Source organism: Melanerpes formicivorus, unplaced genomic scaffold, assembly GCF_026170545.1.
Source record: "Melanerpes formicivorus ecotype bairdi unplaced genomic scaffold, bMelFor1.0.p_v2 SCAF_34, whole genome shotgun sequence".
NCBI classification, from domain to species: domain Eukaryota; kingdom Metazoa; phylum Chordata; class Aves; order Piciformes; family Picidae; genus Melanerpes; species Melanerpes formicivorus.
In genome coordinates, this window is record NW_027142386.1 from 4,527,592 (window position 1) to 4,542,468 (window position 14,877).

The 14,877-nt window shown below is 59.1% G+C and overlaps 3 protein-coding genes across 4 annotated transcripts; 1 reads left to right on the top strand and 2 right to left on the bottom strand.

The window, feature by feature from the left end:
* The first annotated feature begins 362 nt into the window (after window positions 1-362).
* PCYOX1 (prenylcysteine oxidase 1) lies at window positions 363-7,010 on the top strand. Of its 2 annotated transcripts, XM_068156584.1 has the most exons (7): window positions 363-503; window positions 596-788; window positions 893-1,099; window positions 2,485-2,659; window positions 3,526-3,737; window positions 3,975-4,127; window positions 5,215-7,010. In XM_068156584.1, the coding sequence occupies exons 2-7, from the start codon at window positions 701-703 to the stop codon at window positions 5,871-5,873; spliced, it is 1,494 nt and encodes a 497-aa protein (XP_068012685.1). In that variant the 5' UTR covers window positions 363-503; window positions 596-700; the 3' UTR covers window positions 5,874-7,010. The 2 variants fall into 2 exon arrangements, with proteins under 2 accessions (XP_068012685.1, XP_068012683.1); XM_068156582.1 differs by having other exon boundaries at window positions 363-788.
* Window positions 7,011-8,777: 1,767 nt separating this feature from the next.
* SNRPG (small nuclear ribonucleoprotein polypeptide G) lies at window positions 8,778-11,036 on the bottom strand. The gene is made up of 4 exons (XM_068156659.1): window positions 10,943-11,036; window positions 10,683-10,705; window positions 9,612-9,736; window positions 8,778-8,971 (listed from the first exon to the last, which is right to left on the bottom strand). Exons 1-4 carry the CDS (start codon window positions 10,972-10,974, stop codon window positions 8,921-8,923), a joined length of 231 nt encoding a protein of 76 aa, XP_068012760.1. The 5' UTR covers window positions 10,975-11,036; the 3' UTR covers window positions 8,778-8,920.
* Window positions 11,037-12,031: 995 nt separating this feature from the next.
* Window positions 12,032-14,877, bottom strand: FAM136A (family with sequence similarity 136 member A). The gene is made up of 3 exons (XM_068156653.1): window positions 14,725-14,877; window positions 13,063-13,203; window positions 12,032-12,220 (listed from the first exon to the last, which is right to left on the bottom strand). Exons 1-3 carry the CDS (start codon window positions 14,830-14,832, stop codon window positions 12,032-12,034), a joined length of 438 nt encoding a protein of 145 aa, XP_068012754.1. The 5' UTR covers window positions 14,833-14,877.

Here is a 14,877-nt window from a genome sequence, read left to right on the forward strand (position 1 = left end):
CTCAGCTTGGTGCCATCCCCACACTGGTGGTGCTGCCTCCAGCCCACTGCCCACATCACCCCCAAAAAGCTGCTGCCTCCTGTCCAGCTTTGCACCCCCAGCACCCCCAATTCCTTCTCCTCAGGGCTGCTCCCCAGCCTGGATTTGTGCCTGGCATTGCCCTGACCCAGCTGCAGGACTTTGCACTTGGCTTCCTTGAACCTCCTGAGGCTGGCACTGCCCCAGCTCTCCATCCTGCCCAGGTCCCTCAGGATGGATCCCATCCCTCCTGCATCTCAACCACACCACACAGCTCCCAGCCCTGGGCAAATTGGCTGCGGGAGCCTCCATCCCGCTGCCCATTTCCTGACGAAACCACTTTGAGCTCGGCCCAAAGTCGCTTCCTGAGCTCCTCCTGCACCCTTCGAGCTGCTCCTCGGGCTCTCTCGAAGCCAACCATAAAGCCACAGCGGCAGAAGGAAAAGAGCAATAAAAGAGGTCGATAGCAATCAGAGTCCACAACGGTAACAACTCCGGGATCAATAAAGGCCTGCGAGTACCAATCTCCTACAACACCCACCCCCGAGCGCTCGTTTTCCTCCGGATTCTGTTGCAGGGCACAACTGCCGACGGTTTATTTGCGGCCGCCCTGCAGCCGCGGGTCGCCGCCGGTCGCCGCTGCGGGGCCGGGCTGGGGGCAGGGCTGCGCCCGGTCCGCGCCATGCCGGGGCCCTGCCTGCCGCTGCTGCTGCTGCTGCTCGCCGCGCTCTGCCCGTCCGCCCCGGCCCGTCAGGGCCCCGCCAGGATCGGTAGGCAAGGCGCCGGCAGCGGGGGAAGGGGGGGAGGGAGAGCTCGGCCGCAGCGGGGGGCGGCCGTAGGGGCTGCGCTCACCGCCCCGCCGCGCTTCTCGCAGCCGTGGTCGGCGGCGGCATCGGCGGAGCGGCCACTGCCTACTTCCTGAGGCAGAAGTTCGGCACCGGGCTGCGGATCCAGGTGCTGGAGAAGGCGGCGGTGGGAGGCCGCTTGGCCACCGAGCAGCTGGAGGGGGCTGCCTACGAGGCGGGGGGCTCCGTCATCCACCCCCTCAACCTGCACATGAAGCACTTCGTCCAGGAGCTGGGTGAGACGGGGGGGGGAGGGGGACACACGGGCGCACCCCCGGCTGCCCCCACCCCACAGATCACCGCACACACGGCCCCCCGGGGGTGCCCCGGCCCCAGCGCTGCTGGGGGACATCCCCAGAGAGAAAAAACCAGCCATGGTTGTTCCCCTTCCTGCCTCAATGTCCACTCCTCCCCTCAATTCCCCTCCTGCCCTCAATATCCTCCCTCCAATGTCCCCCCGTATTATTACACTCCATATCCCCCCCACCTCCTTATCCTCAATACCCCCCTGTATCCTGAACCTTCAGTACCCCCCCCATATCCTTAATGCCTCCCCATATCCTTACCCCCAACAACCCAACATGTTCTTACCCTCAGTATCCTACCTAGATCCTTACCCCCATATCTTCAGACCCCATATTCCCCATCCTATCCTCACCCCCATATCCCCCCTATCCTCACCCCCATATCCCCTCTCCTATCCTCACCCACCCCCACATCTCTAACCTCAATATCCTCCATATCCTTACCCCCAAATATGTCCCCCAATATCCTTAATCCCCCCATATCCATCCCCCAGTATTCCCTATATATCCTTAGTCCCCATATCCCCCACCATATCCTTACCCCCATATATGTCCCCCCAATATCCTTATCCTTAATCCCCCCCATATCCATCCCCCCAGTATTCCCCATGTATCCTTAGTCCCCATATCCCCCACCATATCCTTACCCCCATATATGTCCCCCCAATATCCTTATCCTTAATCCCCCCCATATCCATCCCCCAGTATTCCCTATATATCCTTAGTCCCCATATCCCCCACCATATCCTTACCCCCATATATGTCCCCCCCAATATCCTTATCCTTAATCCCCCCCATATCCATCCCCCCAGTATTCCCCATATATCCTTAGTCCCCATATCCCCCACCATATCCTTACCCCCATATATGTTCCCCCCAATATCCTTATCCTTAATCCCCCCCCATATCCATCCCCCCAGTATTCCCCATATATCCTTAGTCCCCATATCCCCTCAGATCCTTCCCCCACAGCCCCCCATATGCCCCACCATACCCTTCCCCAATATTCTTAACCCCCACCAATATTCCCCCTCCCATCCTTCCCCTCCTATCCCTCCTGCAAAACCCCAAATCATCCCCTGGGAAACATAGCAGTGGGACTGGGACCTCCCACCCCAAGGGTGCCCCATCATGAGGGTCCAAAAATCACCACAAACAGCACCCTGGCTCCTGGTGAGGGCCTAATTCCCCTCTCCAAGTCCTGGAGATGGCAGTCCTCCAGTGCTCACCCAGAGCACAGAGAGGTTGCCTCTGGGAGTCAAAACCTGAGGTGAAACCTTTCATTGAATGACCTTTTTTCCCCCCCAATCCTGGAGGTCTCTCGGTCGCCTCGGCACAAGGGAGCCTGCTGGGCATCTACAACGGGGAGCACTTTGTCTTTGAGGAGAGCAGTTGGTACATCATCAACCTGCTCAAGCTCCTCTGGCACTATGGCCTCAACCCCCTGCGCATGTACATGTGGGTGGAGGACATCCTGGACAAGTTCATGAGGTACAGTGGGCACCTGTGGAGGGGAAGGGAGGGCCACTGGCTGTGGGAAAGGAGTCAGAGGATCATAGAATCAACCAGGTTGGAAAAGACCTCAGAGATCATCGAGTCCAACCTGTTACCTATCCCCTAACACCTCCTGACAGCTAAACCATGGCTCCAAGGGCCACATCTAAGCCTTTATTGAACACCTCCAGGGATGGTGAGTCCACCACCTCCCTGGGCAGCACATCCCAATGGCCAATTCCTCTTGCTGGGAAGAACTTTCTCCTCACCTCCAGCCTAAACTTCCCCTGGCACAGCTTGGGACTGTGTCCTCTTGTTCTGGTGCTGGGTGCCTGGGAGAAGAGACCGACCCCCACCTGGCTCCAACCTCCCTTCAGGGAGTTGGAGAGAGCAAGAAGGTCTCCCCTGAGCCTCCTCTTCTCCAGGCTAAGCAACCCCAGCTCCCGCAGCCTCTCCTCACAGGGCTGTGCTCCAGGCCTCTCCCCAGCCTTGTTGCCCTTCTCTGGACACCTTCAAGAGTCTCAATGTCCTTCTTAAACTGAGGAGCCCAGAACTGGACACAGGACTCCAGGTGTGGCCTAACCAGTGCTGAGCCAGTCCCTGGTTGCCCTCTCCCCTGTGGTCACTCATTAAATGCTACCAAGAAGTGATCAGAGGATTCAGTTGATCACTGCACAAAGTGCTTTCGCTGGGCATGGGTGAGGGAGGTCCAGATCTGTTTAGGCCAGGGCTGGGTTGGAGGAGCTGCTGCTGCCATGAAGAGCTGTGAAGCTTTTGAGAGCCCCACTGAGATCCTCCTTGGCTTCTGAGGCCCAAAAGATGCTTACCAGCTCTGTGCACCTCCCTCTTGCCCCTGCCTGCAGGATCTATCGCTTCCAGACGCACGACTACGCCTTCAGCACCCACGAGAGGCTGCTGCATGCCCTTGGAGGGGATGACTTCACCCTCCTGCTCAACCAGACCATCGATGAAGCCCTGCAGAGGGCTGGCTTCTCTCACAAGTTCATCAATGAGGTGGTTTGTCCAGCCATGAGAGTCAATTACGGGCAGGGTGTCAACATCAATGGTTTTGTAGGTGAGTGGTCCATAGCCTGAGCTCCCCACGTGGCCATCCTGAGGCCCTGGTGCTCCCTGTGGGTGTTGGGATTCCAGCTCCCGTGCAGCAGAACCTCCTGGGCTGCATTACTGCCTCACTCCCCCAAGTCCCTGCCCTTCAGCAAGCTCTGTGCCACAAAGCCTTGGGGTTTTCCCCCTCTGTGTTTCCAATGCTGACCTTCAGAACCTCCCTGCACTGCTGGTGGCTTCCTTGTAGGTGCTGTTTCGCTGGCAGGGGTGGACTCAGGCCTTTGGTCAGTAAAAGGAGGGAACAAACTGGTCTGCAGTGGTCTTCTCTCTGCCTCCAAGGCTGAAGTTATCCCTGGAACTGTGTTGTCCATAGAGCCCAAAGTCAGGCCCAGGCGCACAGGTGAGTTGGGGTTGCTTTGGTGGGGAGGAACAGCTGGAGACCATGTTGGCCTCCCTCAGGGCTCAGCTCTTGGCAGACTGAACCAAAGCCTTGGGACTTCCATGGCCTGTTAAGATGAGCAGTGGGCTCTGCTCACCACCCCAGCTCACAGCTAACACTTCTTCAGCTGGCAGCAGGGTGTGGTGAGCCTAAAGGTCAGAGGGACAGGTAGGATCTCCTCCAGCCCTGGAGCTGAAACTGGATTCAGTGGGTTAAGAAATGGCTGATGGCTGGGCCCAAAGAGTGGTGGGGAATGGAAGTTAACTCCAGTTGGTGGCTCCCCAGGGTCAGTACTAGGGGCAGTTCTCTTTTACATCTTCAACAATGAGCTGGATGAAGGCAATGAGGCTCCCTCAGCCAGTTTGCAGATGACACCAAGCTGGGTGGCACTGCTGATCTGCTGGAGGGGTGGAGGCTCTACAGAGGGACCTGGCCAGGCTGGCTGGATGTGCCAAGGCCAATGGGTTGAGGCTCGACAAGGCCAAGGGCTGGGTTTTGCCCTTGGGTCACAGCAACCCCAGGAAGGCTCCAGGCTGGGGGCAGAGTGGAAACTGCCCAGTGGGAAAGGCCCTGGGGGTGCTGGGTGCCAGCAGCTGGAGATGAGTTAGGGGGTGCCCAGGTGGCCAAGAAGGGTCTGGAGAACAGAGGAGCAGCTGAGGGACCTGGGATTGTTCAGCCTGGAGAAGAGGAGGCTGAGGGGAGACCTGGCTCTCTACAACTCCCTGAAAGGAGGTTGCAGTGAGGTGGGGGTTGGGCTCTTCTCCCCACTATGAGGTGACAGAAGGAGAGGAAATGCCCTGGAACTGTGCCAGGGGAGGGTTAGGTTGGAGATTAGAAAAAAATTCTTTGCTGTAGGAGTGGTCAGGGATTGGCCCAGGCTGCCCAGGGAGGTGGTGGAGTCCCTGTCCCTGGAGGTGTTCCAGGAACCTGTGGCCATGGCACCTGGGGCCATGGTTTGGAGGCTGCGCTGGGCTTGGGTTGATGTTTGGGCTGGATGCTCTCAGAGAGCTTTTCCAACCCAAACAATTCCATGATTGTATGACCCCAGGGGACCCAGTGAAGTTCTACCAGGTGACTTACAACACCACATCAGGGGTGACAGGGGACACATACGACATGGTCTTCATCGCTGCTCCCCTGAGCCCCAAAATGGCCAACATCACCTTCAAGAACTTTGAGCCTCCCATTCCCGAGCTGCCAAATCGCTACCACCAGACCATCACCACTCTGGTGCATGGACGCCTGAACAGCTCCTTCTTTGGGTACCAAGACCCCTCAGCCTTTCCCTTTGGTGTCATCCTGACCATGGAGAACCCCAAGCTCTTCATCAACAGCGTGGGGAAGGTGTCCCCGGTGGAAGGCGCGAGCGGCCAAGCGACGCTGCCCTCGCGCTCGGCCGTCTGGAAGGTGTTCTCCAACGAGGTGCTCACCAAGGAGCAGCTCAGTTTGCTTTTCTCCTCCTATGACTCCCTCAAAGTGAAGCAGTGGTTGGCCTACCCCGAGTACAGGCCCCCAGAGAGGTGTTCTCCTATCATCCTCCACGACAACCTCTACTACGTGAGCAGCGTGGAGCGAGCTGCCAGCGCCATGGAGATGAGCTCCATCGCGGCCAAGAATGCGGCCCTGCTCGCCTACCACCGCTGGCACGGCAGCAGCCACCACATCGACCAGGAGGACCTGCAGGAGAAGCTGAAGACAGAGCTTTGAGCTCAGCTACAGCCTCCAGCAGGCAGCGTTCAGAGAGAGAGAGAGAGAGATCCACCTACTGCAGCTGCTGAGCTGCCACTGGAGCTGCTGAGCAAAGGCCTCCTCGCTTGGTCCCCAAAGGGAGATGCTCAGCTGACTGAAGAGAGCCTAGAGCCAAGGGGGAAGAAGCTTTCTCAAGTGTCCAACCCTTCCCCAAGGAATTACACTTGGCCCTTCCTCAAGGAAACTTCCCCAACCCTTCCTCAAGGAACCTCTCCGACCCTTCCTCAAGGAACCTCCCCAAACCCTTCCTCAAGGAACCTCTCCTGACCCTTCCTCAAGGAACTTCCCCAAACCCTTCCTCAAGGAAACTTCCCCAACCCTTCCTCAAGGAACCTCTCCTGACCCTTCCTCAAGGAACCTCCCCAAACCCTTCCTCAAGGAACCTCTCCTGACCCTTCCTCATGGAACTTCCCCAAACCCTTCCTCAAGGAAACTTCCCCAGCCTTTCCTCACAGAACCTCCCCAAACCCTTCCTAAAGGAAGTTCCTCTGGTCCTACCTCAAGGAATTCTCCTTGGCCCTTCCTCAGGCAACTACCCTTGGGCTTCCTCAAGGACACTTGCCTGGCCCTTCCTCAAGCAAAATCCTCCAACCCTTCCTCGAGGAAGTTCCTCAGTCCCTTCCTGAGTGAGATTAAAGTAGTTCTCAGGGCCATGTTGACCCCAGAAGTGCAGCCAGGAACCCACCAGACCTAGGATCTGCCTCACTGTGATGAACCCCTGCAAATCAATTCCCTCCTCTGGACATGTTTCAGGCCAGGCAAATCAATTCCTGGCTGTCAAGTCGTGGCCTCAGCCATTTTCAACCAGTTCTGGGTGGAAATCTGGGCCCATGTTCTTCATTTGCTTCCAGCAGCAGCTTGGGGTGGTGGGGCTGGGTGTGCCAAAACAGGTGGAAGAATCCATGATTTTTGCTTTGTGGAGCTTTGGAAGCATTAATTTGGGTGAGCTGAGCTCCTACAGGCAGGAGAAGGTGGCTCTGAGTGGGAGAAAATCCCTCTTGCTGGGAATGTTGTGTCCCTTGCCTGTGTGAGGTCACTGTGATGCCTCCACCCTGTCTGGAGCTCGTGGGTCAATAAAATTAATGCAGTGTGGAAGTCAGGGCCTTGAGAGACCCCAAAGTCCTTCCTTCTCCCCAGGGCTGCTCTCCAGCCCCTTCCTCCCCACCCTGGATTAGTGCCTGGGATTGTCCCACCCCAGCTGCAAGACCTTGCATGTGGTTCTGGTCAGCTTCCTGAGGCTGGCTTGGGCTCACCTCTCCAGCCTGCCCAGGTCCATCTGAATGGATCTCACCCCTCCAGCATCTCAGCCACCCCATACAGATTGGTGCCAGCTGCAACCCTGCTGAGGGAGCCTCCATAGCATCACAGTATCAGTCAGGGTTGGAAGGGACCACAAGGACCATCTAGTTCCAACCCCCCTGCCATGGGCAGGGACACCCCACACTGGATCAGGCTGGCCAGAGCCTCATCCAGCCTGGGCTTAAACACCTCCAGGGACAGGGCCCCAACCACCTCCCTGGACAACCCATTCCAGGGCTTCACCACTCTCATGGGGAAGAACTTCCTCCCCACCTCCAGCTTCATTCCATTCCCCCTAGTCCTATCACTCCCTGAAATCCTGAGAAGTCCCTCCCCAGCCTTCCTGTAGGCCCCCTTCAGATCCCACTGCCCACTTTGACCTCTGCCTAAAGTTGCTTTCTGCAGCTCTTGCCATCATTAATGGTGCTCACAAAGGTCTTCCAAAGCCCAACATAAAGCCACAGTGCCAGAAGAAAGAGCAATAGAAAAGGTCAACATCCATCAGAGTCCACAACAGTTAACAAGTTAGGATCAATACAAGGCCAGTAAGGGCCTGCAGGTACAAGTTTGCCACAAAATGAACCCCAAAAGCTCCTTTTTTCCCTTGCTCCTGAAGGTGTCTTTGGTCCAGCTGAGCACCAGCAGGCTTTGGTTTCTTCACCACAACTTGGTGATACAGAGAGAAGAGTTAAAAATCAGTACTGATCCCCCACCCCAATCCCTCCTTTTGACAGCCCAGCTGGGCAGAGCTGCACTGGAATCACCAAGGGGAGCTTTTTACCACACATCTTCCATGAGACACCAGGGGGAAAGGACACCAAAAGTGCCCAAACTGAACACTTCAGTAAATGAAGTCTCCCGAAGGCCTCCTCCAAGCAGGAGTAACCATCCCAGCCCTGCATGTGCTCTCGTAGCCAGGGATGCCTCCTGGGCTGCATCAAGGAGAGTGGGGCCTGGAGCAGGTCAAGGGAAGGTTTCTCCCTCTGCTCTGCCTTGCTGAGGACACATCTGGAGTCCTGGGTCCAGTTCTGGGCTCCCCAGTTGCAGAGGGACAGGGAAGTTCTGGAGAGAGTCCAGGGCAGGCTGGGAAGCTGCTGAGGGGCCTGGAGCAGCTCTGGCAGCAGCAAAGGCTGAGAGCCCTGGGGCTGAGAGCCTGCAGAAGAGCAGCCCCAGAGGGCAGCTGAGAAATGCTCAGCAAGAGCTAAAGGAGCTGTGGGGGCAAGAGGCTGGGGCCAGACTCTGCTGAGTGGTGCCCAGGGCCAGGTAAAGGGGCAGAAAGTGGCAGCCAGGAGGTTCTGTTTGCCCCTGAGGAGAAAGTTGTTTGGTGTGAGGGTGCTGGAGGCCTGGAGCAGGCTGCCCAGAGAGGTTGTGGAGTCTGCTGGTGTGGAGAGCTTCCAACCCCCCCTGGGCATTGTGCTGCTGGGCAAGCTGCTGGGGGTGCCCTGCTGAAGGAGGAGGAGGAGGCTTGGCCTGGATGATCTCCAGAGGTCCCTTCCCACCCCTCCCTGTGCTGGGATTGTGTGGTTCAGCTGCTGCCCATCACCCAGCACAACTGACACAAGGTTACATCAACCAGTACAAAATTTATTTAACCAAACCAAACCCAAAATAAGTTTAAGCCCTGGGGAAGCTTCGTGGCAGAATGGGAGAGGAAAGGAAACAGCTTGGAGTTGGGATGTCTGGGAGTGAGGTGGGATCCTCCCCTGCTATACTCGCTCCAAAGCTTCCAACATAATGATGCTGTTTCCTCTTATCACCTGAAAATGAGAGTTGAGAGGTGGTGGTGAGATGGGGATTGCTTTGTGTGATGACAACAAACACCTCCACAGGTTCCTCAAAGGCTTGGACAGAGAAACTGTGGATACTGCAGCCCTGGAAGCGTTTCAGGTTAGGTTGGTTGTGGCTCTGAGCAACCTGCTCTAGTTGAAAGATTACAGAATTGGGTTGGGTTGGAAAAGGCCTCCCAAGAGGTGTTTTAAGCTGGGGAGGGACTGTTCAGAAGGGCCTGTGGGGACAGGAGAAGGGGCAATGGTTTGAAAGTGGAGCAGGCTGGCCATCAGGAAGCTCTTTTCCCTGAGGGTGGTGCAACACTGGACCAGGTTGCCCAGGGAGGTGGTGGAGGCACCATGCCTGGAGACATTGAAGGTCAGGCTTGACAGGGCTCTGAGCAACCTGCTCTAGCTGGAGGTGTCCTTGCTGACTGCAGGGGCATTGAGGGACCTTTGAGGCTCCCTTCCAACCCAGCACCTTCCCTGCTCATCAAGCCCAACCGCGTAGGTGTCCCTGCTGACTGCAGGGGGGTGAAGGATGACCTCCAAAGGTCCCTCCCAAGCCACACTGGTCTCTGATGCAGTTCCCTGCCAGGCCAGCCCAGCCCACCCCACAGCTTGCACTCACCACCATGCCAATGTTGTTCTGCTGGCCCCCTGGTGCCATCTCCACGCACTCATCGATGACGAGGTTCATGAAGGGGTCAAAGCCCCGCAGGATGCCCTGGACGTGGCGGCCCCCATTCAGCTTCACTGCAAGCAACCAGAGCAGGTTTAGAGGAGGGGGCTGCTGAGAGCCACCAGCTGGTGTTTTCTCCCCACAGCTGCAGCTCTCAAACCCAGCCAGGGAGCTTCTTGTAGTGCTGGGAAAGTTTCAGAATCGTAAAGTAGTTTGTGTTGGAAGAGATCTTTTCAGATCCTTGAGTCCAACCTTTAACCCAGCACTGCCAGGGCACCACCAACCCACAGCCCTCAGCACCACAGCTCTGGAAGCCCTCCAGGGATGGAGACTTCATCACTGCCCTGGGCAGCCTGGGCCAGGCCTGGGCAGCCCTCAAGGGGAAAGAAATTGTTCCTCACGTCCAACCTAAACCCGCCCTGCAGCAACTTGAGGCCATTTCCTCTTGTCCTGTTCCTTGGGAGAAGAGCCCAACCCCCACCTGGTTCCAAGCTCCTTTCAGGGAGTTGTAGAGAGCCAAATCTCCCCTCAGCCTCCTTTTCTCCAGGCTCAACAAACCCCAGGTCTCAGCTGCTCCTCCCCAGCCCTGTTCTCCACACCCTTCCCCAGCTTTGTTGCTCTCCTCTGGCCCTGCTCCAACCCCTCAGTGTCCTTGGAGCGAGGGACCCAAAACCGACTCCAGCACTCAAGATGTGGCCTCAGCTGTGCCCAGCCCAGGGGAACAATCCCTGCCCCGCTCCTGCTGACCACATTACACCCACAGAGTTGGGGCAGTTTAGTGCATCCCTTGGGGCACCACAGCTGATGCGGTATGAAAGGCCTGCCCTAGGAGCTATAACTGCCAACTTTAACACAAATGAATAGATTCTTAAGCCTGAGAGTAGCCATAGGCAGTCTGCCTCCCTCCCGCCTCCCCGCCGCAGGGCACCGTGACGGGGGGCAGCAGGGCCGGGCTGGGGACTCCCCGGTACCAAGCGCAAGCCCCCAGGGTGGGCTCAGCTCCGGGCGGGCGGCACTCACATGACAGCTTCTTGTCCATGAACCTGAAACGAGATGGCGGCAGCGGGTCAGCAGCGGCGGGGGGAAAGGGAGAAGCCTCCCCTCCCACCACCCCCCCGGCCGCCATGCCACCGGCGGGCCCGCAGTGCACGCCGGGACACCAGCACGCGTCGGGACACCGGCAGGCCCCGGATCACGCCGGGTACTTCCCGCCCCGTTACCCCCCGGCTTCCCCTGGCCGCCCCATCCCGCTCTGGCCCCGTCCTCACGCCCAGACCCACTTCTTGAGCTCGGGCGGGTGCGCTTTGCTCATGGCGGCTCCTCCGCGCCCCTCGTTCTGCCGCTCAGCGCCGCGCTCTGACGTCACAGCGCGGGCGCCCGCGTGGCCTCCCAAGGCAGCCAATAGCAGCCGCCCCTCTCCCTCCTCCTGCTTTTCCCACCGCCCCTCTCGCCTCTCCGGCAACCAATCAGCGCCCGAGGCGCCGTATTGCCCCGAGTGGCAGCGCGAAGCGGGAACTAGAGCGGCGGCAAGCGGAAAATAGGGCAGCGGCAGGCAAAGCGCAGCTACACGCGGCACTACGGCACGCCCCGGCCCCCGGCCCCGGCCCCACGCTGGGGGCGGTGAGTGGCGAACGGCTGCGGGGTCACCCCAGCCACTACAGGTGCTATGCAGACGTGTGGGGGTCACTCCCAAGCATTATACACATGCAGCGGTCAGCTGCGTGCCGTGCACCCACACACGGATCACCCCCGTGCGCTGGGCAAGCGTGGGGTCACCCCTGCGTGGCACAAGTGCAGTGGCTACCCGATGCTGGGCAGGTGTGTGTGTGTGTGGTCCCCCAGTGCAGTGCAGGGGTCACCCCCATGCAGTGGACTATTGCGGGGATCACCTGAAGCATTGCACACACACGAGGGTTACCCCAAGCACCTAGCAGCAATCTCCCAATCCCACAGCACATCCCAGGTCACCCCACACCCTCCACAAGCACCAGCACCCCCAGTACCTAGAAGCCCTAGAGCAGATTCCCCTCCACCTTGCACCCACAGCCCTCAAAAGCATCACCCAACACATCTGTAAGAGTCACCTTGCACAAGGGCTCACCCCTTGGCACGGGCACCCAGCGGGCACCCGACACATCTTTAAGGGTCACCTTGCACAAGCACACCCTGTGGCTTCAGGCACCAAGCAGGGGCAGCCAACACATCTTTAAGGGTCACCCTGCACAAGGGCTCACCCCTTGGCACAGGTGCCAAGCAGGGGCACCCAGCACCTCGCCCCACCCCGACCCCTCCAGCACCCGTGGGCAGCGGGCAGCGTAGCACCTCGCCTGGAACGAGCGTGTCGAGGCTGGCAGCCCTGGGTGCCACCGTCACTGCTTGAGGGCAGCCAGGCTGTCCTGCATCTTCTTGGCCATGGCAGGGATGAGCCTCAGGTGGTCCTCGCCGCAGGTAGCCAGGCAGGCATCCAGCTGGCCACGGACCTTGGCCTCCGAGCCCCCTGCGTCCAGCGCGTCCCGCGCCTTGTCGTTGCAGTGCAGCGTGCAGCGGCTCAGCCGGTCCTGCGGGGGGGCAGGGACACAGGGACAGCAGAGCAGGGTCACAGGGTGGTCATCAGTGAAGCTTCATAGGTGGACATCAGCGAAGCTCCACATCTGGACATCAATGAAGCTTCACAGATGGACATCAGTGTAGCTCCACAGCTGGACATCAATGAAGCTTCATAGATGGACATCAGCGAAGCTCCACATCTGGACATCAATGAAGCTTCACAGATGGACATCAGTGTAGCTCCACAGCTGGACATCAATGAAGCTTCATAGATGGACATCAGTGAAGCTCCACAGCTGGACATCAGTGAAGCTTCATAGATGGTCCAGTTCTGGAGCCCCAATTACAGGAAGGATCTGGAGGTGCTGGAAGGTGTCCAGAGAAGGGCCAGGAGGATGAGCAGAGGGCTGGAGCTGCTCTGCTATGAGGACAGACTGAGGGAGTTGGGGTTGTTCAGTTTGTAGAGGAGAAGGCTCCAAGGAAAGCTAATTGTGGCCTTCCAGTATCTGAAGGGGGCTACAAGAATGCTGGGGAGGGACATTTGAGGGCATCAGGGAGTGACAGGATTGGGGGTGTGGAGCAGAACTAGAAGTGGGGAGATTCAGATTGGATATGAGGAAGAAGTTCTTTCCCATGAGGGTGGTGAGAGCTTGGCACAGGTTGCCCAGGGAGGTGGTGGAAGCCTCCTGCCTGGAGGTGTTTGCAGCCAGGCTGGATGTGGCTGTGAGCAACCTGCTGTGGTGTGAGGTGTCCCTGCCCATGGCAGGGGGCTGGGGCTGGCTGAGCCTTGAGCTCCCTTCCAGCCCTGACAATTCTGTGGTTCTATCCCCACCCATCACTTTTCTTCTCTCACCTGGAAGTGCTCCAGCTCCGAGGTGACGATGGCCTGGGCCTGTGCCAGGGGCGCGTGGCAGCGCTCGATGCAGCGCTGCACCTCCTGCATGGAGGCTGCGGCGTCCTCGCAGCACCGAGCGCTGCACCGGAACATGGCACCCTGAGGGGGAAGGGTCGGGGGGGGGGGAAGGTCACATCGAGGCAATGGAGGGGGGGGTGGTGGTGGGTGGGTAGGTGCAGGCTGTGAGGACACCCCCTGCTTGGTGGGAGCAGCCTGGGAGGAGTGGGCTGCACCCTGAGGCTGCAGCTGTGTGCAGGTGTGGGGGACAGAGGGTATGGAAGGGGGACATGAGGTGTGTGGGGGCACAAAGTATGTGTTGGGGGTGCCACAGGGTAGATTTAGGGGGGTGTAAGGCATGAATAGGGGTCAGAGGGCATTAGGGGGGACATAATGTATGTGCTGGAAGGGCCACAGGGTATGGGAAGGGCTCACAGGGCAGATTTAGGAGGCACAAGGCATGTGGGGGGGTCAGAAGTTACTGCAGAGGGGTGCACAGGGCATGGGAGGGGGGGCACAGGGTATGTGGGGGCACAAAGTATGTGCTGGGTGGGGCACAGGGTATATGCTGGAAGGGCCATGGGTTATGGGAGGGGCTCACAGAGCAGATTTAGGGGGCACAAAGCATGTGGGGGGGTCAGAGGGCATACAGTGGGGGGCACAGGGTAGGTGCTGGAAGGCTACAGGGTATGGGAGGGGGTCAGAGGGCAGATTTAGGGGAAACAAGGCATGTGTGGGGGTCAGAGGGCATACAGTGGGGGGCACAGGGCATGTGCTGGAAGGGCCACAGGGTATGGGAGTGGGGCACAGGGTATGTGGGGGCACAAGGTATGTGCTGGGGGGGGGCACAGGGTAGGTGCTGGAGGTATGGGAGGGGGTCAGAGGGCAGATTTAGGGGAAACAAGGCATGTGGGGGGATCAGAGGGCATTGTGGGGAGAGGGCACAGGATATCTGGGGGGGTCACAGGGCAGATGCAGGGAGCGCAGGGTACATGTAGGGGGCAAAGGAAACGTGCTGGGGTTGCTCAGAGCATTTATAGGCACACAGGACATGAACTGGGGGGAGCACAGGGCAGGTTTAGGGGGCGCAGGACAAATTTTGAGGGGCACAGGGTATGTGTTTGGGGCACAGGAGATACAATGGAGGGTCACAGTTTATTTAGGGGGCACAGGGCACGTGCTGAGGGGCAAAGGGTATATTGAGGGGGTACAGGACATATGCTGGGGGGGGCAGCGTATGTGTAGGGGCCACGGGACATGTTGGGGCGCACAGGACACATTCGGGGGTGTGTGCTAGGGCACAGGATGTACTGCGGGGCAGGGGGGGCACAAGGCACATTTAGAGGGCACAGGCAGCGTGTAAAGGGCACAGGGCATGATATGCGGGGATGGGGGTGGGGGGCAAGGGCCATACCCTGCGGATTTGGCGGGGCCAGGGCTGACACAAGAGGGTGCAGAGACCCGGGAGCAGCCGGGGCGGACCCGCGGCTCCCGCCGGGCACATGGACGGGGAGGGATCGGGGCCGGGGCCGGGCAGCGGCTGCCTCGCAGGGCCAGGACCCCTCGTGTGTGTGTCCCACCTCCTGCTCCCCGGGCCCCTCTCTTCGGCTACCCTCCCGCTACCTGCATGCCCCGGATCCGGTCCCGTTCCAGGGCCTGCACCGCGCTCTCCACCGCTGCTTGCACCCGAACCTGCGCCGCCTCCGCTCGGCTCTGCGCCGCCTCCGCCATGCCGGCCCCGGCTCCGCCCGCGGGGGGACGAACACCGCCGCGGGC

Excerpts from the sequence above, each read along its gene's own strand:
- FAM136A (XM_068156653.1), bottom strand. The coding sequence starts at position 14,832 with ATGGCGGAGGCGGCGCAGAGCCGAGCGGAGGCGGCGCAGGTTCGGGTG. Across the intron at positions 13,204-14,724 it reads ACCGGATCCGGGGCATGCAG|GGTGCCATGTTCCGGTGCAG; the intron begins GTAGCGGGAGGG and ends CTTCCCCCTCAG. Across the intron at positions 12,221-13,062 it reads CGGAGCTGGAGCACTTCCAG|GACCGGCTGAGCCGCTGCAC; the intron begins GTGAGAGAAGAA and ends GCCCCCCCGCAG.
- SNRPG (XM_068156659.1), bottom strand. The coding sequence starts at position 10,974 with ATGAGCAAAGCGCACCCGCCCGAGCTCAAGAA. Across the intron at positions 10,706-10,942 it reads CACCCGCCCGAGCTCAAGAA|GTTCATGGACAAGAAGCTGT; the intron begins GTGGGTCTGGGC and ends ATCTCGTTTCAG. Across the intron at positions 8,972-9,611 it reads AGAACAACATTGGCATGGTG|GTGATAAGAGGAAACAGCAT; the intron begins GTGAGTGCAAGC and ends TCTCATTTTCAG.
- PCYOX1 (XM_068156582.1), top strand. The coding sequence starts at position 701 with ATGCCGGGGCCCTGCCTGCCGCTGCTGCTGCTGCTGCTCGCCGCGCTC. Across the intron at positions 789-892 it reads TCAGGGCCCCGCCAGGATCG|CCGTGGTCGGCGGCGGCATC; the intron begins GTAGGCAAGGCG and ends CGCTTCTCGCAG. Across the intron at positions 2,660-3,525 it reads ATCCTGGACAAGTTCATGAG|GATCTATCGCTTCCAGACGC; the intron begins GTACAGTGGGCA and ends CCCTGCCTGCAG.